At 39.1% G+C, this 26,345-nt stretch overlaps 1 protein-coding gene across 7 annotated transcripts in view; it reads right to left on the reverse strand.

Annotated features, from left to right (window-relative positions):
• The window catches only part of ST6GALNAC3 (ST6 N-acetylgalactosaminide alpha-2,6-sialyltransferase 3), a 556,201-nt gene that overhangs the window by 382,795 nt on the left and 147,061 nt on the right, over positions 1-26,345 (reverse strand). Inside the window, exon 1 of one of the 7 annotated variants that reach the window (XM_063653969.1) lies at positions 16,002-16,023. The exons of 5 other annotated variants lie outside the window; for them this stretch is intronic. In XM_063653969.1, coding sequence (XP_063510039.1) covers positions 16,002-16,004 — 3 coding nt within the window. In that variant the 5' untranslated portion in view covers positions 16,005-16,023. Of the gene's footprint in view, positions 1-4,233; positions 4,256-16,001; positions 16,024-26,345 lie in introns of those variants that run through there. One more of the 7 variants, XM_063653965.1, reaches the window with a different exon arrangement.

The following is a 26,345-nucleotide window of genomic DNA, read 5'->3' on the forward strand; positions in this document are numbered from 1 at the left end:
CATCAACAAAAAAGACCCCCATACAAAAACCCCATCCAAAGGTCATCAGCCTCAAAGATCAAAGGTAGATAAATCCATGAAGATGAGGAAAAACCAGTGCAAAAATGCTGAAAATTCCAAAAACCACAATTCTACTTCTCCTCTAAATATTCACAACTCCTCTCCAGCAAGGGCACAAAACTGGACAAAGAATGAGATTGATTTGACAGAAGTAGGCTTCAGAAGGTGGGTAATAACAAACTCCTCTGAGCTAAAAGAGCATGTTCGAACCCAATGCAAGGAAGCTAAGCACCTTGACAAAAGGTTACAGGAACTGTTAACTAGAATAACCAGTTTTGAGAGGAGCATAAATGACCTGATGGAGCTGAAAAACACAGCATGAGAACTTCGTGAAGCATACACAGGTATCAACAGCCAAATCAAGAGCTCCTGAAGGAAGCACTAAATATGGAAAGGAAAAATTGGTACCAGCCACCACAAAAATATATCAAAATACAAAAACCAATGACACTATAAAGAAACTGCATCAACTAATGTGCAAAATAACCAGCTAGCATCAAGATGACAGGATCAAATTCACACATAAAAATACTAACCTTAAAAGTAAATGAGCCAAGTGCCCCAATTAAAAGACACAGACTGGCAAATTGGATAAAGACTCAAGACCCATTGGTGTGCTGTATTCAGAAGACTGATCTTATGTGCAAAGATACACATAGGCTCAAAATAAAGGGATGCAGGAATATTTACCAAGCAAATGGAAAGCCAAAAAAAAGCAGGAGTTGCAATCCTAGTCTATGAAGAAACAGGCTTTAAACCAACAAAGATCAAAAAAGACAAAGAAGGGCATTACATAATGGTAAAGGGATCAATGGAACAAGAAAAGCTAACTATCCTAAATATACATGCACCCAACATAGGAGCACCCAGATTCATAGAGCGAGTTCTTAGAGACCTACAAAGAGACTTAGACTCCCATGCAATAATAGTAAGAGACTTTAACACCCCACTGTCAATATTAGACAGATCAACAACACAATATTAGACAGATCAACAACACAGAAAATTAACAACGATATTCAGGACTTCAACTCAGCTCTGGAGCAAGTGGACCTAATAAACAACTATAGAACTCTCCACTCCAAATCAGCAGAATATACATTCTTCTCAGCACCACATGGCACTTATTCTAAAATCAACCACATAATTTGAAATAAAACTCTTCTAAGCAAAAGCAAAAGAATGGAAATCATAACAGTCTCTCCAACCACAATGCAATCAAATTAGAACTCAAAACTGCACAATTACATGGAAAGTGAACAACCTGTTTCTGAATGACTCCTGGGTAAATAATAAAATTAAGGCAGAAATAAAGAAGTTCTTTGAAACCAACGAGAACAAAGAAACAATGTACCAGAATCTCTGGGACACAGGTAAAATAGTATTAAGAGGGAAATTTATACCATTAAATGCCCACATGGGAAAGCTGGAAAGGCCTCAAAGTTATACCCTAACATCACAATTAAAAGAACTAGAGAAGCAAGGGCAAATGAATTCAAAGCCTAGCAGAAGACAGGAAATAACTAAGATCAGAGCAGAACTGAAGGAGATAGACCTACAAAAAACCCTTCAAAAAAATCAATGAATCCAGGACCTGTTTTTATGAAAAGATTAACAAAAATAGACCACTAGCTAGACTAATAAAGAAGAAAAGAGAGAAGAATCAAATAGACACAATCAAAAATGATAAAGGGGATATCCCACTGATCCCACAGAAATGCAAACTACCATCAGAGAATACTATAAACGCCTCTATACAAATAAACTAGAAAATCTAGAAGAAATGGATAAACTCCTGGACACATATACCCTCCCAAGACTAAACCAGGAAGAAGTCAAATCTCTAAATACACCAATAACAAGTTCTGAAATTGAGGCAGTAATTAATAGCCTACCAACCAAAAAAAGCCCAGGACCAGATGGATTCACAGAGGAATTCTATCAGAGGTACAAGGAGGAGCTGATACCATTGCTTCTGAAGCTATTCCAAATGATAGAAAAAGAGGGACTCCTCCCTAACACATTTTATGAGGCCAGCATCCTGATATCAAAACCTGGCAGAGACACAACAAAAAAAGAAAATTTCAGGCCAATATGCCTGAAGAACATTGATGTGAAAATCCTCAATAAAATACTGGCAAATCGAATCCAGTAGCATGTCAAAAAACTTATCCACCATAATCAAGTCAGCTTCATCGCTGGAATGCAAGGATGGTTCAACATGCACTAATCAATAAACGTATTCCATCACATAAACAGAACCAATGACAAAAACCACGATTATCTCAATAGATGCAGAAAACGCCATTGATAAAATTCAACATTACTTCATGTTAAAAACTCTCAATAAACTAGGTATTGACAGAACATATCTCAATAAAAGCTATTTATAACAAATCCATAACCAATATCATACTGAATGGACAAAACCTGGAAGCATTCTCTTTCAAAACGGGCACATGACAAGAATGCCCTCTCTCATCACTCGTATTCAATATAGTATTGGAAGTTCTGGCCGGGGAAATCAGGCAAGAAAAAGAAATAAAGTGTATTCAAATAGGAAGAAAGGAAGTCAAATTGTCTCTGTTTGCAGATGACATGATTGTATATTTAGAAAACCCCATCGTCTCACCCCAATAACTCCTTACGCTGATAAGCAACTTCAGCAAGGTCTCAGGATACAAAATCAATGTGCAAAAATCACGAGCATTCCTATACACCAACAATAAACAAGCAGAGAACCAAATCATGAATGAACTCCCATTCACAATTGCTACAAAGAGAATAAAATATCTAGGAATATAACTTACAAGGAACATGAAGGACCTCTTCAAGGAGAACTACAAACCACTGCTCAAAGAAATAAAAAAAGGACACAAACAAATGAAAAAAAAAAATCCATGCTCATGGATAGGAAGAATCAATATTGTGAAAATGGCCATACTGCCCAAAGTAATTTATAGATTCAATGCCATCCCTATCAAGCTACCATTGACTTTCTTCACAGAATTAGAAAAAACTACTTTAAATTTCATATGGAACAAAAAGGAGCCTATATAGCCAAGACAATCCTAAGCAAAAAGAGCAAAGCTGGAAGCATCACGCTACCTGACTTCAAACTATACTATAGTTTGGTTACTACAGTAACCAAAACAGCATGGTACTGGTACCAAATGGAATAGACCAAGGGAAAAGAACAGAGACCTCAGAAATAACACCACACATCTACAACCATCTGATCTTCAACAAACCTGACACAAACAAGCAATGGGGAAAGGATTTCCTATTTAATAAATGGTACTGGGAAAACTAGCTAGCCATATGCAGAAAACAGAAACTTGACCCCTTCCTTACATCTTATACAAAAATTAACTCAAGATGAATTAAAGACTTAAATGTAAAACCCCAAACCATAAAAACTCTAGAAGAAAACCTAGGCAGTACCATTCAGGACACAGGCATGGGCAAAGACTTCATGACTAAATCATCAAAAGCAATGGCAACAAAAGCCAAAATTGACAAATGGGATCTAATTAAACTAAAGAGCTTCTGCCTGGCAAAACAAACTATGTCAGAGTGAACAGGCAACCTACAGAATGGGAGAAAATTTTTGCAATCTACCCATCTGACAAAGGGCTAATATCCAGAATCTACAAGGAACTTAAACAAATTTACAAGAAAAAAACAAACAACACCATCAAAAAGTGGGCAAAGGATATGAAAAGACACTTTGCAAAAGAAGACATGTATGTGGTCAAAAACATATGAAAAAAAGCTCATTATCATGGTCATTAGAGAAATGCAAATCAAAACTACAATGAGATACCAACTCACACCAGTCAGAACGGTGATCATTAAAAAGTCAGGAAACAACAGATTCTGGAGAGGATGTGGAGAAATATGAATGCTTTTACACTGTTGGTGGGAGTGTAAATTAGTTCAACCATTGTGGAAGACAGTGTGATGATTCCTCAACGATCTAGAACGAGAAATACCATTTGACCTAGCAATCCTATTACTGGGTATATACCCAAAGAATTATAAATCTTTCTACTATAAAGACATGTGCACATGTATGTTTATTGCAGCACTATTTACAATAGCAAATTCTTGGAACCAACCCAAATGCCCATTGATGATGGAATGGATAAAGAAAATGTGGTACATACACACCATGGAATACTATGCAGCCATAAAAAAGAATGAGATCATGTCCTTTGCAGGGACTTGGATGAAGCTGGAAACCACCATTCTCAGCATCCTAAAACAGGAACAAAAAAACAAACACAACGTGTTCTCACTCATAAGTGGGAGTTGAACAAGGAGAACACATGGACACAGGGAGGGGAACGTCACACACCAGGGCCTGTTGCAGGGTGAGGGGAAAGGGGAGGGAGAGCATTAGGACAAATACCTAATGCAGGCAGGGCTTAAAACCTAGATGACCGGTTGATAGGTGCACCAAACCACCATGCCACATGTATACCTGTATAACAAACCTGCACATTCTGCACATGTATCCCAGAACTTAAAGTAAATATTTTTTCTTTTTTTAAATTTTATTATTATTATACTTTAAGTTTTAGGGTACATGTGCGCAATGTGCAGGTTAGTTACATATGTATACATGCGCCATGCTGTTTTTTTAAAAAAAGAAAAGAAAAAGTAGGCATCTGACAACATCACCCTAACACTTGCTCCCAGCTCTGTTACAGACGTGATGCACTCAGCATGCAGTGACCGCCAAGATCTTCCCCTCAACTCTAGCTCATCCCAGCTAGGAACCAGCACTCCTCTCCCTCAGGGTTTTCCTTTATCTCATTTTCCTCGGTCTACTCTTTTTTTTGTGATTAAAAATGTTCCTCCAATCCTTAAAAAAAACGAATTTTTAAAAGAGGAAACAAAATAATTTGTTCCTAAATGAGAAAAATCCAAAGCCAGATAGCCTGTGATTGTGGAAGCTGCTTTTGGAATGAAAGGAAAAGGTGAGAAAACAACAGCTAGTATTTGCTGAGTGACTTCTGTGTACCAGGCACTATGCATATAAGATTTTTAATCCCAATTACAGCCCTGCAAGGTAAGGATGATCAATCCCATTTAAAGAAATCTTGCTTTCTACCTACTACTACTCAAGACTCACATTCAGAAGTATTAGAGGATATCTGCCTGCACTAAATTACAATACTTTGTGTCTAGAGCAGGCTGTCCAATAGAAATGTAATGTGAGTCACACACATAATCTTAGATTTTCTGGTAGTCACACTAAAAGTGAAAAATGGGAAATCATTTTAATAACGTATTTTACTAACCCACTAGACTCAAGATATTATCATTTCAACATGTAATCAATATTTTTAAATTTTAATGAACCATTTGATATTCTTTTTGTGTACTAGACCTGTGAAACATAGTTTGTATTTTACACTTACAGAGTATCTTAATTCAGACTATCCACATTTCAGGTACTGCTATAGTTTGGATATTTGTCCCATCCAAATCTCCTATTGAAATTTCATCTCCAGTGTTGGAGATGGGAACTAATGGGAGATATTTGGGTTATGGAGGAGAATCCCTCATGAATGGATTAATTCCATTCCTGGAGAAGGGAAAGGGTGATTGAGGTCTGACTGTTTTCATTCCTGCTAGAGCTGGTTGTTTAAGGGAGCTTAGCACTTCCCACCTTTCTCTCTTGCTTCCTCTCTCACTATGTGATCTCTGCACACACTGGTTCTGCTTCACTTTCCACCATGAGTGGAAGCAGTTTGTGGGCCTCATCAGATGCCCAACCTTGAACTTTCCTAGATATCAGAATTGCGAGCCAAAGATACCTTTTATTCTGTATGAATTACCTATTTTATATATTCCTTTATAGCAACACAAAACAGACTAAGAAAGGTACTCAATAGCAACATATGGCAAGTGACTACTATTTTGGACAGTGAAGCTGTAGAAGACTCTACAAATTTAAAATTATGACATGCACTATCCTAATAATTTTGCACAATAATTCCATGACACATTTTGCAAGTGAGTAACCTGGTAACCAGGAAGTTAATTTAACTTAGCTCAACTAAGTCACAGAGATTATTATAATTTTTTTCAGTAAGAAAGAGAAGGGTTGAATAGGTAAATAAAAAGATTATATAGCTGTTAGGTGCAAAAGTATATTACACCTAGTTCTGCTTTTGGTTCAGTGCTCTTTTAAAAGCACCTTACAATTTGGGTTTTTCCAGCTGTCTCAGTCAAACTTGGAGATAGATAAAAATGGGTATTAAAGTAGGATAAACTGACAGAACAAAATGATCCCAAATTAAATGGCTCGAAGGCAATAGTTTATTTCCAAATGTTTTGTTTGTGTGTGTGTGCACGTGTATGCTCACAAATGTATCTGTATGTTGTGGGAGACAATTGGCTCAACAGTCATTCAGGGACTCAGCTGAGGGACAGATCAGCTGACTGGCCTCCAAGGTTGCTCTGGGCATCCCCATCCCAGGTGTCTGGAAGGAAGATAAGAACACAGAGGATTGCTTGTAGGAAGCTAATGGCCAAGACTGGAAATGGCACACATCACTTCTACTTATATTCCACACCAGTGAACACTTAGTCTGATGGCCACACTTAACTGTAAAAAGGCTGAGAAATGGAGAAGACATGATCAGACTAAAGGAGAACAAGAGAATGGATTTGGCTGGACAGTTAGCAGTTTGTGTTCAGCATTAGAGAACTAAATATAAGTCTGCCAGGAAGTGAGACAGAATTGCTGGTAAAAAGTAAAACAAGCTAGAAACTTTCCAGAGACCTGAAAGAGGAGAAGAGACAGGCATTTTTAAGCAGTTCTATGTAAAACATCATACTACATATTTTATTCTTTCCAGCATACCACATCACTAGTGAAAAACTAACAGTGAATATATGTATATATGCCATTTACTGAACACTTGTACAGCAAGACACTATACTATGTATTATACCTATGTTATCTTATTTAATTTTCCTAGCAACTTTTTCAAGGTCATGAGGCTAAGCTAGTAATAGTTCTTGGATTTGAACCCACCTCTGACTCCAAAGTGCATACTCCTTTTCCAGAATTAATTTATCAATGGCTACCTTAATAGGGAAAGGCAGAAATGCAAAAGAGGCTAAAGCATTGTGCCTGGGAGGTGAGAATAAAGAGTAAATGAATGAGGATAATCCAGAAGAAAAAGATTAAGGAGGTAACAGACGAAACTTCTATTAGCATAAGGCCTTCTTTGCATCTTATCTCAGCCCTGCATCCAATTTCATAACAAAGTTGTGCCTGGAAGTTGATGTTTCCGCACCATGTAATTCAATGCTCCTCTGATATAGTTTGGATGTTTGTCCCCTCCAAATCTCATGTTGAAATATGATCCCTGATGTTGGAGGTAGACCTAGTGGGAGGTGCTGGATCATGGGGGCAGATCTCTCATGAATGGCTTGGTGCCTCCCTTGCGGTAATGAGTGAGTTCCTGCTCTATTTGTTCATGCAAGAGCTGTTTGTTTAAAGAGTCTGGCATCTTCTCCCTTCCCCCTTGCTCCCTCTCTCACCATGTGACACACCTGCTCCCCCTTTGCCTTCTGCCATGAGTAAAATCTTCCTGAGGTCCTGACCAAAAAGCACACACTGGCACCATTGTTTCTTGTACACTCTGCAAGATCATGAGCCAAAATAAAACTTTTTTATTATAAATAACTGGACTTCAGGTATTCCTTTATAGCAATGCAAAATGGATTAATACATCCTCTCTCCACATCCTCCCTCCTTCCTCCCTGGAAGAGGAGTATTGTCACTGACTGGTCAAGTTCAAGGATGCTGACTTGGGCCACATATTCAAAAACTGGGGTGTTAGAAGAAAGAGCATCACCCTTCTATCTTTTCTCTTCATGTGACCAGGATGATAACAGGGCTGGATCATTCCCTTCATATTCTTCCTTCAAGGAGGCTAGAGAAGTGAAAAGGACAAGAGGCTCCCCCAGGACTCCAGGCCTGAGAACCCCAGGAGACAGCTGGTGGCCCAAGCCCATTCTGCCTATATTCTATGCCAGTGGAGCCCAGCAGCCCCTTGCTTTTGTGCTCACTTCTATCTTACTGGGCCTTATCTTTTTAAACAGTTAAAAAAAAAAAAAAAGATTAGTGGGAAACAGGCTTAGTGGAAAAGTAAGGCTGCTTATCTAAACTGTCCCAGATTGAGAAAGACTTTAAATACCTGAATAAAAATTGTGAACAAAAAATCCCTAGACATTGTCAGTAAGTTTAGGATCAGTAAGTCAGTCAGTAAGTGCATGTGATATTTCCTGCCCATGGAAAATAATCTATCTCACACCTACTTCAACTCTTCCACCTGAGAAAAATCCTGCTCATACTGTATAATTGAAGTCCAATTTCCTCACTTTAATAAAAGCCCCCTCTCCCCTCCTCTCCAAAGCTGGTTCCTTCCCCCTCTGAACGCTTACTGCTCTCTGCCTATTGTCTACAGAGGCAATGGCACTGCATTACAATTAGTTATGGCTGCATCACCCGTCTCCTCAGCTAAATTGTTGAGCTTCTGGACAGTATGTCTCAGTATGTCCAGTGCCTAGCCCTGGGCCTAGCAGGAAAAATACCCTCAACAAATGTCTGTGGATGTACTAACAAATAAAAGCTTAAAATACCCCGTAACGGCCTGGCTGGTATTTGGCATCTCCTGGCTAAAGACTGACTCATGCTGTGGGCATCCTCTTGCGCATTTTTCACTCTCCATAATGGCCTCTTCTTATCATGCATTTTATTGATCTGTCTGAGTGATGAAATTTATTATTTATTACATTTCTGTAATAGCTTTGCTTCAAAGAGCATGGCAGGATATGTAGAGAATCCAAGGCAATAGCCAGGAAGACCAAAACAAAGGAAGCACAGTGTGGGAACTAGAGAGAAAAGGTAGATGGAGCCGGCTGGGAAGAAATTGCAAGGGAAAACCATTGCCAGAAAAGTAGCAGCTAGGACAGGCTCCTGGGGGCCCTGTGCCAGTGCCAGTGTCAGCCCAGCCCCCATCCACACCAGGCTTGTTGGGCAGTTTGACAGGAGAAATAATTCGGAAAGCACTTTGAAATGTTAAAAGCATCCTCCAAATGCAAAGTAATGTTATTCCATTATCATTAATCAATATCAACATAATTCATTCAAAAGCAGGAAGTATTTCATATCCAGGGAAGTGAGGTGGAGAGTTTGAAGTATTTATCTTCCTCTGCTAGACTATATGCTCTTCTAAATCAAGGACCCTAACATATTCATTTTTTGCACATGATAGGTGTTAAACAAAACTTTCCACATGACACTGAAACCAGCGTTTCCATCTCCAGAAATATTTTTTTTCTATCTAGAATCCTGGTGAGGGACTGGGTATTAAACATCCTATAAATAACTTCCTTTTATTCTAGTCTGAATTCCCATGAGAAATGGCCTTAAGAGAAAATAACTGGGTTTTTTTTCCTCCATTTACAGTGATTACCTTACAAATTTTTAGACTATGACATCCATTTAACTTCCACCTTATTTCTGAAAAATCAGGCATGGCTTGATATAGGGAAGCATATGTCAAACCTTTCATCTTTTTGAATGGCCCCTTCAATGAACCTAAAGGCTTAGCTAAAGTGGCCTTCATCTCCTCTCACTGCATTAAAGAATTCCACACCAGGCGTTGTGGTTCACTCCTGTAATCCCAGCACTTTGAGGCCGAGGCAGGTGAATCACTTGAGGTCAGGAGTTTCAGACCAGCCTGGCCAACCCAGTGAAACACTGTCTATACTAAAAACACAAAAATTAGCCCGGCGTGATGGCAGGCGCCTGTAGTCCCAGCTACCCGGGAGGCTGAGGCAGGAGAATCCCTTGAACCCAAGAGACAGATGTTGCAGTGAGCAAAGATTATGCCACTGAACTCTTGCCTCGGTGGGGAGAATATAAAAAACGGAATTCTTGAATGATTCATTGATCCCAAGTAAGTTATTTCATACCCGCATCATAAACCTGAATCTTCCTCACCGTGCTCCAACCCCACTGCACCCGGTCTCTTCTAATCCTCTTACAGATGTTTGCCTGGCCCTGTGACCTATCCCCTTAGCACACTCTCTAAACTAACTGTGAGCTCTTTGAAGGCAGGAGCAGGTTTTATTGGACTGGGATTCCTAGCACAGGTTCAGGGACTCTGTTCACTGAATGTTAACTAAATCAGGTACCTGCCACTATCTTAAAGTAATTATTGACAAGATCAAAATGACTATCTTTTATCTGTTGAATTGGCAGTTTTTATCCATAGCTAATCTTCCTATCTAAAAAATTATTTTAGAACCTTGATTATGCAAACTCAATACATTATACGGAAGACTGCATTTACACACAAAAACTAAAGTAAGGAGGTATGAATTTTTAAAAACTTCTTCCATTATTCAAAGACTTTCATCATCAAGTAGAGATTATAGTCTTGTTTATAATCATAAACAAGTTGTGAAGCCTCAGGTACATCAAAATCTTTTCCCCTCTCTAAGTTTCAGATTACCCGTTTGTAAACTGAAGATACTGGAGATAAAAAACACACTTTGAAGGTTTCTGTGAGGATTAGAAGTTTATGACAATATAGTGTCTGACACTTAGTAGGTTCTCAAGTAGTAATCATTGCTTATGTTGTTATCCTTTAAGACATCTACTTACTAATAATAACTAGAGCAAACCCTCACATAGCAATTTATGTACTCATTTAATCCACACCAAACCATGTGAGGTGGTGTCATGGGTTGAATTATATTCTTCCAAAACTCATATGTTGAAATCGTAAACCCCAATACCTCAGAGTCTGACCTTATTTAGAAGTAGGGCCATTGTAGATATAATTTGTTATATTAAAATTAGGTCGGCCGGGCGCGGTAGCTCATGCTTGTAATCCTAGCACTTTGGGAGGCTGAGGCGGGTGGATCACCTGAGGTCAGGGGTTTGGGACTAGCCTGGCAACATGGCGAAACCCTGTCTCTATTAAAAACACACAAAAAATTAGCCAGGCATGGTGGTGTGCGTCTGTAATCCCAGCTACTCAGGAGGCTGAGGCAAGAGAATCGCTTCAACCTGGGAGGCGGAGGTTGCAGTGAGCCGAGATCACACCCTTGCACTCCAGCCTGGGCAACAGAGTGGGACTCTGTCTAAAAACAAACAAACAAACAAACAAAAAACAAAATGAGGTCATACTGGAGTAGGATGGGTCCCTGTTCCAACATGACTGGTACCATTGTTAAAAGGGGAAACTGGACACAGACATACACAGGGGAGAACACCATGTGAAGATGAAGGCAGAGATCAGGAACACCAAAGATTCCCAGCACACTGCCAGGAGCCCTGAGAAAGAAAACAGTGCTGTGACACTTCGATCTCAGATGCCTAGTCTATAGAATTGTGACACAGTAAGTTTCTCATTTAAGTTACCCAGTTTGTGGTACCTTGTTACCACAGCCCTAGTAAACTATTGCAGGTGGGTATTCCTATGATTCCCATTTTAAAGATAGGGAAACTGAGGCATTTGAATGAATTTATCCATTATATCAAATGAGAGAAATAACCTAAGAAATAACCTTGGCTTTTGTAGGCATTCAATGTAGGCAAATTTTATTGTATTTTATTTTACTTATTTATTTTGAGACAGGGTCTTGCTCTGTTGCCCAGGCTGGAGTGCAGTGGCACCATCATGGATCACTGCAGCCTCGACCTCTCAGGCTCAGGTGATCCTCCCACCTTAGCCTCCCAAGTAGCTTGGACTGCAGGCATGCACCACCATGCCTGGCTATTATTTTTAATTTTTTGTAGAGATGGGTTCTCACCATACTGCCCAAGCTAGACTTGAACTTTTGGGCTCAAGAGATCCTCCTGTCTCAGCCTCCCAAAGTGCTGGGATTACAGGCATGAGCCACCGGACCCGACTCGGGCAAATGTTAGCACTTGACCCTCACATGTGTGCTTTTGGGTGCTAAAATTTGGGGAGTAATCCTTTTTTCCCTTTTGAACAATAGCTCTGAACAGTTTTTGCTTTTCCTTTGGAAACCAGAGGCCATCGGCTGAGTGACGGACTCTTGGCACCCCCTACACAGCAATGCCCACATGTCAGGCCCTGCTACTTTGAGTTTAACCACCAGCGACTCTGTAGAGAAGCTGAAGCCCACACTTCTTGGTTCTTTGCAGAGGTGGACTATATTTGGGAAAAAGGTAATGTTAGCATCTGATTATCTAGGTAGAGCCCTCTAGGGTACTTTTGTGAAGGACTCTTTGCAATGTAAATTTGATTGATTTGCTATTGCTTGTATTCTTCATCTTCCATAGACCCTTTGGGAGGAAGAGAAAGGAATCCACTCATTCCTGATAAATTTATCCTAGAAACTCTGTTTAGAAAGCTGAGATTGACTATTCCATTTTAGAAAACAACAACTTTTCAGAGCAACAACAAAATGTTTCTCATGGCTGCCTCTATTTACTAAAAAATGTGTTTCAAAGATTGAATTTTCTTGGAATTGCTACATGGAGAAATTCAGGTGTAGAGACCAGGTTATGGCATAACAGCAGGGGATTCTTGTCCAGACGGTCACATGAAGATATGTAGCACATAAGGCTTTAGTTAGAGATAGGCATCGGCCTTCCTGCTATGATTTGCATGGGTTTGCAAAGCACACAGTTCCAAATTGCTTCCCACTGGCATGTGAGAGATCCTGAAGTCCCACTGGAAAAGACCCAGTCCTCTGAGAAATGTCTCTGAATGGGCATTAAAATGCAAACACTCATTCCTCCAACCCAAGAGCAGAAATTTCCCTTGAAGCACTCCTTCACTAACAATGAAACCAAAGAGGTGGGATCTGAGATCCTAGAAGAGGGACAGAGCAGTTTAAGAGAATCTAGGCCACTACTGGTGGAGGGTACAGAGAAATTTGGGAGGATGGGAAGCAGTAAAGCACCTGGAGGGAAGCAGAGGTTCAGAGAGCTGAATGAAGGGAAAGGAAGTAAGTGGTAAGGTGGATAAAAGCACACACTTCATTATCGCACAAACTTGGGTATAAGTCAGAGTTCTCACACCTAATAATTTTATGTTCTTGGACTAATTATTTAACCTGTCAACCTACATTTTCACATTTATTTAATAAAAATATCAATTGGCAGTAATTGTTAGATTTTTTTCATTATTGTCCCTCTAAGGAAACTTTTTAGACATTTTTTCTAATTGCTCCCCCACATAGAATTTTAATATCACAGATATACTGTGTATCTGTTTATATACTGCACATATATCTGTGCTTTATGTATACAAAAAGTATATGGTTGTTGTTAAAAGTAAATGGTATTTCCTCCCAGACTTCACCCCTACTGTAATATATCCATGTGACAAAATTGCACTTGTACCCCTAAGTTTATTTAAATAAACATAAATACATAGATATCTATGTATCTAATATAAAGACTAATGCAGAAAGAAAAAGAGTAAATGATATACTGTAGATGAAGTTCTTAGCAATGAGGATGCTACTCAAAATACTAAACAATAGGCATTACACTGGCACTACTAATCAAGCATTGGTACTGCCCATTTAGGATGGATAAATGCTTTAAAAACTGTCCAACCATACCAGTGCATGCCCTTTGTGGTGGATTAAATTCTAGGTCACAATTCTTCACTCTCCTGTAGAGATACCTAGGCCTTCCCTTGGCCTTGTGGTTGGTGGATGCCCTTCCCTACTCCTTGTTTTTGGGCTTACTTGTATGCTTGCTTTGGTCAAAGCATGTTGGATTATTCTCAACTGAAATTTGTAAAGCTGTTTATAATGCTGCTGCTAATCCACATCCCATTGATCCTATCCCTTTGCAAGTAAACCTTTGCAATCACAAGCAGGTCTTCATTATAACTCTCTTAATGTGAATCATATCAGATACCACCAAATCTAACTAAACTGGCCTCTGGTTTTAATGGTAATAGTTGTAATATTAATATTATTATTACTGGAGAAGAATTTGGGAGGAGGTGAAGGAAGGAAGTAATGAGGAAGAATGGGTGTGGTAACAATGAACATGTATCGAACATTAACTATTTAATAGATTCTCTTCCAGTCCCTTTAGAGACTTTGTTTTTTGAGCCTATAGCAGTCCTGTAAGGCAGGCATTTCTCATGTACCTGTGTCTCAGAGACTTGATGAGGTTAAGTACATTGTCCAAAGTCACATGGTTCCTCGGTGGTAAAGCCAGGAGTTGCTCCAACTTCAAAGCCCAGGCCTGTGTAAAGAGAGCCTCCTGTATTACACACTCAGCTGACAGTGGCTCATCTCCATCTCGGTCTATCTCTACTTGACTGGCTCCTGCAAACCACTGGGGCCCTGCTTTAACACTCAAGTCAAGAGTTCATTATCGCTCAACCACAGTTTTTTCTGGTGGCTTCTTCTACAACACAGGTTACCCTGATGGAGGAGAAACAACAGTCATCCAGCACTAAGGGGCAGGGACTTGGTGATGGGGAGGACAGGGAGCTGTGACACAGTTCAACAACAGCCCCGCTATCTGAGGGAAGAGTGTCCTGAAGCAGGACACATAGAAGGACTTAAGGAGAGGACCTTCTCTGGTCAGATGAATTGCACAAAGGAGACTTTCCGGGGAGGATCAATTAGAAAAAGGACCTCTTACTCCCAGATGGCCAGAGCACAGGCTTGGTCCCGCCTGAGTGGAATCCAGATGGGCTCTGGATTCCAGCCCACTCTGGCAAGGCCCTTTGTTCGAACCCAATTTGCCCATCTGGACCCAGCAGCCCTGGAGTGGGGTGAGTGGACCTCCCTGTAGATCACCCAGTACTATTCCCTCCAACACCACCAGGGTAAGCCTAGCTGACAACACAGAAATAAGCTCAGAGGCCACCATACAATGGATAAATACTATAAACTCTGGAAAAGTATACTTCCTTGAACTACATGAGTCATACATAGGGATCTTTTCAATGTTGTTGGTTACTGATGTTTCTTTCTGTCCAGTGTCAACCACTATAGGTAAAACAACTGTGAACATGCTTTCTGTAAAGTGGTACAGTGTGCCAAAGAGTGAGGTTCTGGTACCAGACTTCATGGTATCAAAGCCTGGCTCTGTCTGTCCAAACCATATGACCTTGGATAAGTGAAGTTTCTCCCTTGAAAAATGAGAATGGTAGAATCTACCTTGAAGCATTGTTGTCAAAATTCAGTTAGGTGTTTCAGCTATCACACAGAACAAATCACTTCAGTTACGAATGGCTTAAAACAACAACACTTCAAAATGTTAAAAAATAGAATTACCATATAATCTGGCAATTCCGCTTCTGGGTATATGCACAAGAATCTAAAGCAGGGTCTCAAAGAGATATCTGTACACCCATGTTTTTCACAGCATTATTTACAACGGCCATTTGGATAAAGGCAACACAAGTGTCCACTGACAGATGAATGGATGAATAAAAAGTGACATATACCTACAGTGGATATTATTCAGCCTCACAAAGGTAGATATTCTGATACACGCTACAACATGGACAAAACTTGAGGGACATTATGCTTAATGAAATAAGCCAGTCACATAAAGATATAGCATGATTTCACTTGTATGAGGAGGTATCTAGAATAGTCAAGCTCACAGAAACAGAAAGTAAAATGGTAATTGTGAGGGAATGGCAAGAGGGAGAAACAGAAGTTGTTGTTTAGTGGGTACAGAGTTTCAGTTCTACAAGATGAAAATGTTTTGGAGATTAATCGTACAACAATGTGAATATACTTAATACTGCTGAATTGTACACTTAAAAATGGTTAACATGATAAATTTTATGTTCTGTGTATTTTACAATTAACGATAAAATAATAAGTTAAAATTTTTTTAAAAAACAGACATTTGCTTGGTTTATAATTCTGTGGGGTACCATTTGGTTTGGGTCTTGCCTGTAGCCATCTGTTAGCTCAGCTGGATCTGGGTTGTTCAAGATGGCCTCACTTGCATATCAGGGGGTTGTGCTAGTTCTGTGGCTGGGCCTCTTCGCTCCATGGTCATTCATCCCAGCTCTGGGTTCCAAGAAGCTGAGAGAGAAAGCAGCAGTGTCTCTCAAGGCCTTGTCTTGCAAAATATCACTTTCACCACAGTTTATTCATCATAGAAAGTCAAAAGGCCAGACCAGATTCAGAGAAGGGGAAAATAGACTTCTCTCACAGAAGGAGGTGGGGCAGACAGCAAATTTACATTGCAAATGTGCGTGCATAAACAATGAAAGGATTATTACTGTCATCTCTATAAATAATCTAACACTTAAAACAACAGAAGTAAAGCACTAAGGACAGTGCACATAGTAAGCACTTAATAAACAGTTATTGTTTTATTGTTGTTACAATTCTTAAAATTCCAGGAATGTTTGCCAACTGGCAAATGAGTTGATTCTGATATCTTTCTAATGTATTTCTTCTAATCAAAGAGAAAAGGAAAAGGCATCAGTTACTAACAGGAGTCTATATTTCACAACTAAAGTCTTAAATACACACACACATACATATATAGGTATATTAAAGCAAACCAGACTACAATATGAAATTTAATAATACTAATCTCATACTTTTCCTATAAATTGATTCAATTCAGTAGGCTTACCTAATCATAACAACATAAAATTAAATTACTTTGAAAAAATACTTGGACTCTAGTATATTGCCGTAGGACCCTAAAAACTCAGCTAATAAAATAAAAGATAATTTGAAAATAATGTAGATCTTTCATCATGAACAGTATTTAAGTATTTTTGCATCCTTCTTTTCTTTCGTCCTATTAAAGCTCCATAATTACAATTCTTAAATATAGTAATAACAGAGAGAACACAAATAATGAACTCTATGCAGTAGAAACCAAAATAATAACAAAATAAGGTGTGATATGCTTTCAAACTGTTCTTAGGCAATTGGTCTAACTTCTCATCTTAACGCTTATATGTACTCCTTAAGGTTTGGGAAGAGGTCACTGCTGAAATGTCATTGAATTTTCGTTAGAAAAAGATAAAGAAATAACTTGGCTTTGTTTTTCACTCCTGTTGTACTGCATTCTATTATCAGCAGAAACAAAAGTATGAGGAAGTTGGAGTTTCTAAGCTAAGTCATCTATAAGCAAGTGCTAGCCCTTCAGTGACCCACTAAGCTCAGATCTCCTATTTCCAAATCTTTTGAGGATAATGTTTGAAAAGGTTTTCCTTTATAGTTTTACATTTTAAAAAAAGAAAAGCTGTTGGCCATTGATCTCTGTTGCAAAGAGGCCCCTCTGCTCCTCCCTACTGGGCGCCATGTGAATGGGGTTCACCGTGAGATGGTAATACCTAATGCATGCGTTGACATTTAGTAACGTGCTTTACTGCTCTGCCCTTTCCACACGTGGAACAGCAAGTGGGAGCAAGGCTGCATCTCTCACAGGTCAGCCACAGCCCCCACTCCAAAGCTAGGAAATGCTAATGTACCCGAAGGAACAACAGCTACATGGAATCACCTACCTACAGAGACCATGAAATTAAAACATGCTCCTGGAAAATATCATTTCTTGCCCAACTAGGCCCTCTGGAAATAAACAAAGACCAACCAAATGAGAACAAGCAAAGGCTATTTATTCTGAGCTTGCTAGAGGCAGGGAGTCAGCCACACTGTCACTTGCATTTTGGCGGAGACACAAAGGCAGGAAGAGAAGCAGGAAAGCTTTATCCTGAAAAAAAGGAAGGTTTCAGATGTGCCCTAATTAAAGGTTATGGGTGCAGGGAAGCTGTAGGTGGTCTAACAGGAAGTGGGGCATCCTGTCTGATTTGTTAGGGGTGTGTTATTTGGCTTTCTCTGCTTCATCCTAAGTTAAAAATGGGGACAAAAATTTAGGGAAGCTGCCAGTTATTGATCAAGTCCTGGCCACTTGGCGTCAATTGTTGAAGTTATTGTTTAGCTTCCTAGATGGTTACTGGAGATTGCAATCTGACTTGTTACAAGTCTAACTCATGGCAGGCTAGCTTTCTGGGTTCTTTATTGTGAATAAGGTGTCGGTTTCCTGGGCAGGTTGCTGCAGGTCAGGGTTCTATTTTCATATAGGGTCTGGCCATTGTCCATTCATATAATCAGTCTCTCAGCCCTAAATGAAACCAGAGCAAGCTCATGAGCATTAGCCTTGTGAGTCTACTTTGAATGTGCTAAATCCTGTCTGAGGATGGCTCCTTCTCCATCCTGCACTATTCTCTGCTCAGGTATCTATCAATGTTAATCACCTGAAGATGACCATCAATGCGCAGGGTCCTGACTGGCATGACCTTCTCCGGGCAGAAACCATTGTTTATGTTGCTTCATTTCAAATTTACAAACTAAGAAATACACGGCAAACAATTTGAATCTAAAAATTTACACTCAGCTAAAATAAAAGGGGTTACACACTTCATGTTTTCTGACAGAAGAAAGTACAACTGATTTACAGCGATAACATTTTTCCTGAAAGTAAACCAAGTGAGTTGTCTGAGAAATTGATAATTAAAAAATAATTTGTAAGACTGGCATAATAGTTCCTCTAGAGCCCTGAGACCCACTTCCTACCGGGTTTTAAAATGTGCTGCTGTGGTTTGAACTAGAGTACAAAGTAGACAAGGAAATGTGGATTAAAGCAGACAAAAAGTAGGGCAGAAATGAATTTGAAAGGGGGCTTCACATGGATTTGCCCCAAACTGACCTTTCTTCGCAAGGTTACTGGGCCACCTAAGAATTAACCTGGTTAATACAAGTATTTAAGGAAAAGAATCAGATTTGTGCCATAAACTTCTCAGATTAGTGGAAGACAGAGGACAGCCAGAATATATGAATAAGTGTGTGAGAGAAAGCTACACTTTAGTGGGAGAGATTGTTCTTACGGGAATCATGATTTGATAATAGTATCACCGAAACCACAGGACTTTGCTTAAAATTTGGCACCCTTGAACTATAAGGTTCTTGAACACTTTTAGTGGTAGGCAAACTTTTGTGTAATGGCCTATTTCATATTTCAATAGGAAAATTTATCCTAGTCTAGAGCAAATGTATTTTGCTGCAATAGCCATCTTTCTGTCTTGACTCCTAACCTCAATTCTCTTGGGCCTGAAGCTAATTGTAGCTGATTGGTGTTTACCTCCAGATACACACTTTGCTAACAAAGTAATGAAATTAAATGTTCCACAAATGAGTACTTGCAGGTTTTAGACTTTTTTTCCCTGAACACAGAATCTAGAAACCACATCCCTTGCAAAACGAGCTCAGCACAATATTTCCCAAGCTTTCCATACAGTCACAGCTGCAAATCTTGTGCAGCACTTGAGATATATGCTATATGGTCACATAAGAGCAAATAATACTAGAAATATCCCAGTGAGTTAGTAGGTGCTGATTATAACTGTAATTGAACTTCTAAAAGAGCAACAAGGAAGTTTTGAAATTTTCTTCCCTAGAGACTTTTAAACTATAGGACAGAAACTCGCACAGTCAATGTTAGGGTACAGACTAAACTATTGTTAAAATACATTCCAGTAAGTGGATTTAAATATAGATGAGTGCTTGATACAATAACACATTTGCATTTATCTTAGAATAAAAATTCTAAATATCTTCTATGATTTTAATTTATTTTGCAAAGATTTACTGAGAACTGTCTCTGTGCTAGGCACCAAGTTGGTGATAAAGATACAAAGGTAGATAAATACAGTCCCTGCTCTCAAGTGCTTCACTGTCAAGAAGGAAATTGAACTGGACAAATAAACAAATAGCTTTAAAACAATGTGATCAATGCCACAAGAAAGATTGATCCTGAAGTTCCCAGGACCCCTAATAAGAATGCAATTAATTCTTGCTCGACGGACCAGAAAAGGCTGACATTCACCTATAGCACCACCACCATACTGGCTGTTTACAGCCAGTGCTCATTTTGATTGATCAGGGCCATAGCACTCCTGAATGCAGAGGTGGGAGGCAAGCCGAAGAAGGGAATTCCAGGGTACAGAACTTTTTAAAAATTGAAATACACTTCTTGGATTTACCTGTCCATTTGTACCATCAATTGGCAATTACAGTTGCATCTGGTTTTGATTTACACTAGGAACTTAAATCACTTTTGGAAAAAACAGCAGCAATAACAACAAAAACCTGTATTTTTGTGGATCAAGAAATATTTCTCTTTTTATCATGAAAGCCAGTTAAACCCATGCTAGAAATTGAAATTACTCTCTCATGTTTCCAGTTGTTGGGAATCCAGTTGATAAAGTTTCAATCTGTGTCCCCACCTAAATCTCATGTCGAATTGTAATCCCCAATGTTGGAGGTGAGGAGGTGATTGGAAATGGGTGTGTGTAGGCAGGGGTGGATCCTCCCTGAATAGTTTAGCACCATCCCCTTGGTTCTGTTCTTGTGATAGTGAGTGAGTTCTCTCGTGAGATCTCGTTGTTTAAAGGTGTGGCACCCCACCCGCAACTCTCTCTCTTCCTCCTGCTCCTGCGATGTAAGATGCCTGTTCCCCCTTTGCGTTCCAACATGATTCTGAGGCCTCCCCAGAACCACAAGCCACTCTACTTCCCATACAGCCTCCAGAATAGTGAGCCAATTAAACCTCTTTTCTTTATAAATTTCCCACTCTCAGGCATTTCTTTATAGCAATGCAAGAACGGACTAATACACCAGTAAAATTCCATTTGCCATCACTGATAAATTCCTAATAACTGAATGTGTAATCCCTGTTAATTGAATTCAATCCTCTAGAAGAAAAAATAGTTTACTCCAACTAGACCAAAGGAAGCCATGAAGGCTCCCTGGAGAGCAAACAGGTCCCACAAAAGGGGCATCCCCTCCCTGGATTGGCACTAAATGCCAGGGCAAATATCAATCACAGATGTACCTTAGGAGATAGTCAAAGGAAATTCTCTTTTTCAGAAGAAACATACAGCATTAAGTCAAATTTCAATATTTCACACCTTCTACTATCTGCCAGACAAGAAGGAAAACCCTGAGCGTGGTGTTTTATACCCACAGTCTGGGTGCAATTGATTTACTTTCACTGGAATCATTCATCTATCTGGACTGAAAACATAAATGTCAAAAGCAGCCATAATATATCTGCATCAATAAAGTCATCAGTTATGCTTTCATACCACATAGAGAGAGAAGACTTTATTAACCTTCATGAGGATTAAATGCAAAAATAACATTAAAGAAAATATTTGGTAGTATTTTGGGTGACAGGTGTGTGAATGGGTGAGGTCTGGTGAAATGAGGCTAGTAAGTAATAATTGGGGTCCTAAGCTGAGTAGAAAAAGCAAAAAAATGGGCTCTTAAAATGGCTTTTTTCAAATCTTAAATCCTGTAGTTCCCATACAACACTCATTGCCTCTCATCCCAATTTGTCATCATTTCATCTCTATTGTGCAACTCATGGATGCATATAACTTATTAGCCAACTATTTCCCCCACTTTTACACAAGTTTTATGTTAAGTAATATTATTTCCTTACAAAATGAGAGAACATTACCTAGGCTCTCTAAATACCGTGAAGCATATGGCAGGTTAGAAGCCAGCTCCTGAATAAACAGTAACACAGAAAACGTTACCTTTGGTGGCCTTAAATGCTATTGGGTGGGTGGGGGTGGGGTCAGGGAGTTATTTCCTTAATGGGTCTGTTTTCCTCCTCATGTCCCTATCAGCTCTGTTTCTCATCTTCATCAATGGCTAGTCTCAAAAAGAAACTTCTGATAGACTAATTCAGACAAATACACACATCACTTAAAAAGCACAATACATTCTTCACAAGGGACCAAGCCATAAGCTAAAGTCACAAGTTTCCAATTATGAAATTTCTGCATCTATATATAGAAATGGGGACTAGGGAGAGACTGTTCTTTGGATAGAAGGCATAAGATTCAAATATCAGATTAAATCTCATTTCAAGAAATTTAGAGGCCTTTTAAAGCCTTTCAGCATGAAGAATTTTGTTGTATCAAATACACTTTGAAATAAGGATGGCTTTGCCTTGTAGATTAGCAGGTGGGTACTGTTTCTCAGTGGACAGAAAAAAAAAAAGCAGGCTTCAGAAGAGTATTACAAGTGTCACTGCATTGGCTGCTGCTCAATTCGTGTTCCCAATCCACAAATCAGGAAGCAGCCATCTGCCTAGGTAGCTCCCACTCCTATAATACCAGGCTGACATCCATGCAGTCTGAAATAAACCATGCTGATCCCCCTGGGTTTTCTGCTGTCATCAGATGATCACAATAGCAACTAAATCTCCGGGGGACCACAACTCCAGACCAGATCTCTGTTTCTTAAAGGATTCACCAACCTGCCAAAGTCACTTGGTGAGAAAACTGCATTTTAATACAAGACAAAGGCTACCTTACCATGGAGAACTTTTTATCAGGCTGATTTAAGGGAAATATTTCTATCCACCTAGGCCCCTTGTCTCTTTGGAGATATACTGAGAAGCTGATAACTACCAAAATCAATCTCCAGCACCAGAAATCTTTTGTTTCATAAAACTTAGAGCTATTTGTTATACTCTGTTTGTGTTGAAGAAAGAATCAATTTACTATTATTTAACATAGGAGACTGAGATACCTCATCCAGGGGACAGGCAACTTGATGTCCCGATTATGTAAATCATTTGCCTGCAAGAAGGCAATGTTGATTCTAGCACTAACTCTCTAAGTTTATCTTAACTCCATCTAAGTAAAGACTGTGTCTTCTATCCTTTTGCCCATTTATTCACAATATTTAATGAGCATTTACTCTGGGCCAGTACCTTCCTCTGGGCTGGGAATACATAGATAAACAGAATACATTCCTTGTCCACAAACTTAGTGGGGAGATGTGATGAGTGTTATAAAGGAGGAAAAAAGATAAAAGAGCAGCATTTTGTTCCCCACAAAGTAAATAAAATCTCTCCACAGAAGGTGGCTCTGGAGTAAAATCTTGAAGGTTTCAACAGGCAAAGCTAAGGATGAGGAAAGGACATTATAAGTAGAATGATCATCAGGTTCAAAGGCAGAGAAGTATGGAAGCATCAGGAAATGTTGAATAATAGGTCAGTGTGGGGTGAGTCTTCTGTCATGGCCGGTGGCTGCATGTAAAGCTAGACAGGTTTATTTCTTACTAAAGAGTTAGGATATTCTAAATCCGATCAAGGATATCTTTCAGGGTCTGACTCAAACTCTGGATCCTCTACACACAAAAGTTTGCGGAAAGACTCAGAGTTCACCAATTTCCTGACTGCAATTTATGAAGTTAGGTTAAAAATTCCTGTTGGAGGCAATAGTAAAGCTAGAGAGATTTTAAGCATAAAAGTTTGCAGGATCAAATTTAAAAAAAAAAAAATCATCGTGGCATCAATAGTCAGGAAGGACTGAAAGAATTAATTAGTATAATCAGGAAGACAGAAAGACCTTGCAATAAAGATAGAAAGTTGTTGCACCATCCCAGAAAACACCATTACACAGGTTCTTAACTACTTTGACCAACTGCAAGATAGTAATATGGATTTATACAAGCTCTGGCCTGGTCTGAATACTTCTAAAAGCACATTTTATTTTTTCTTTTAACTTTTATTTTAAGTTCAGGGGTACATGTGCAGGTTTGGTATATAGGTAAACTGTGTGTCACAGGGTTTTGGTGTACAGATTATTTCATCATCCAGGTAATAAGCACAGTAATGGCACCTGATAGGTAGTTTTTTGATCCTCTCTCTCCTCCCATCTTCCTGAAATAAGCCCCATTATCTGTTGTTCTTCTCTTTGTGTCTGCGTTTATGTGTTCTTACTGTTTAGCTCCCACTTATAAGAAAGAACATACAGTATTCGGGTTTTTGTTCATTCATTAGTTCACTTTCTTAGGAAAATGGCTTACAGATCCATCCATGTTGCTGCAAAGGACATGATCTTGTTCTTTTTTATGGCTGCATAGTATTCCATGGTATATATGTACCACATTTCTTTATCCACCCTACCATCGATGAGCATTTAGGTGGATCCCATGTCTTTGCTATTTTGAATAGTGATACAATAAACATATGCATGCATGTGTCTTTATGGTAGAATGATTTATATTTCTTTGGGTATATAATGGGATTCCTAGGGCAAATGGTAATTCCGTTTTAAGTTCTTTGAGGAATTGCCACTGCTTTCCACAACGGCTGAACTAATTTACCCTCCCACAAACAATGTATAAGTGTTCCCTTTTCTCCACAACCTTGCCGGCATCTGGGTTTTTTGGCTTTTTAATAATAGCCATTCTGACTGGTGTGAGATGGTATCTCGTTGTGGTTTTGATTAGCATTCTCTAATGATTAATGATATTGAGCATTTTTTCATATCCCTTGTCAGCTGTTTGTATGTCTTCTTTTGAAAAGTGTCTGTTCATGTCCTTTGCTCACTTTCTAGAGGGGTTGTTTGCTTTTTGCTTGTAAATTTTTAAAATTCCTTATACATTCTGAATATTAGATATTTGTCAGATGCCTAGGTTGTAAATATTATCTCCCATTCTGTAGATTGTCTCTTTACTCTGTTGATAGTTTCTTTTGCTGTGCAGAATCTTTTCAGTTTAATTAGGTCCCATTTGTCAATTTTTGTTTTTATTGCAATTGTTTTTGGCATCTTCATCATGAAATCTTTGCCAGGTCCTATGTCCAGAATGGTATTTCCCAGGTTATCTTCCAAGGCTTTTACAGTTTTAAGTTTTACATTTAAGTCTTTAATCCATCTTGAGTTGATTTTTCTAAGGAAGGGGTCCAGCTTCACTATTCTGCTTATGGCTAACCAGTTATCCCAGCACTATTTATTAAATAGAGAGTCCTTTCCCCATTGCAAAAGCACATTTTAAATGTTCAATTTCTAATGCTTAGAGATAGAACTTTCACTACAATCAAAAATGGAAAAAGAAAAAAAAACACATACACAAATATATAAAAAGAAACTTTCAGAATCCTCTTGTTCAAGAGGATGACCACCCAGTAACAGAAAAATCACTCCCCTGTTCATCATTCACATTACAGGGCCAAAAACACAAGTTCATTCTTTCAACACAATCAAAGCTCATGCCAAGACCTAGATAATAAAGTTTTGCAGGGGATATTTAATAGTAGAGATATTTTTTGAGTCATGACTTTTACATTAATAACTCTTATCCCAATAATCTCTACATTTAAGTTAAATTAGGTGAGAACCTGTCATTCATCGTAGGGAGCATAAAGAGGCCAATCTTTTCAATGTTTATATTCTTGAGTGTGAAAAAAATTCATTATCATACTTAAACCTTTTTTGTTTTCAGTTACTGAACATCTGAAATGAAAGAAAAAAGAAGGGTAAGCAAAAATAGGGTAAGAGAGCCTGATTGTTGAATCACTGAGGCATGGGACTATGACTATGAATGAAGGACGGAAGATGGTCTGAATGATACATTCTCAGGGAGCACTGGGGAAGGGGAGGTATGAAGCCCAGAAAGAGGCTAGAGCTGGTGACAGCCACAGTTATTTTCCATGGTATTTTATGGTATCTAATCTCAAATGTCTACCTTGGCACAACCAGATCCATGTCGTGGTGATAGAATACGACAGCTTCATTATAGGTTATTAAATAATTGACCCCAGGGCACGTGGCTGGAACTAGAACCCAGACCCTTTGGACCCTTCCCAAGCCCAGGGCTCTTTGCTCCGTAAAACGTAAGTTTATGATGCAATATGACTTTGTAGTATTAAGGTTTCTTAGGAAATTAATCAAATTATGCCACATGATTATGACCTGTGTGCCTCTAATGTTTTTTACATTGAGAGTTCTAGAACCAAAGAATTTCTTTATACTCATCCATCCATTCCACCCATTACTTCTATCTTCCCAGTAGGAGCAGTCTTAGAACCTTTGATTTACAAAGGCTTCCCACCTTATCCAGTAGGATCTCTTCTCCAGGCTGCACCAGGCTGCATTGATTGCTCCAAAGCCAACGTGGCCATGGGGTGAAAATAAACTGCTTAACGGGCTTGTGTCTCAACAGGGCAGGACCACCTGTGTGACAACTGCTACCTTTGGACATATCAGACTATGCACCTGTCAAGACTGGGATGGTTTTCACCAGGCAGCTTTTGCAATGTTTTTTGCAAGTGCAAATGTCACAATCAAGTATAATTTGAAGTTCTTGCCCATGTAAATATCTCCGAGAAGAAGAAGAACACAATAACACCATGACTTGCTGCCCACTCCAGGCATTTACTTGAGCTA

This window comes from Pongo pygmaeus, chromosome 1 (assembly GCF_028885625.2).
Source record: "Pongo pygmaeus isolate AG05252 chromosome 1, NHGRI_mPonPyg2-v2.0_pri, whole genome shotgun sequence".
NCBI classification, from domain to species: Eukaryota; Metazoa; Chordata; class Mammalia; order Primates; family Hominidae; genus Pongo; species Pongo pygmaeus.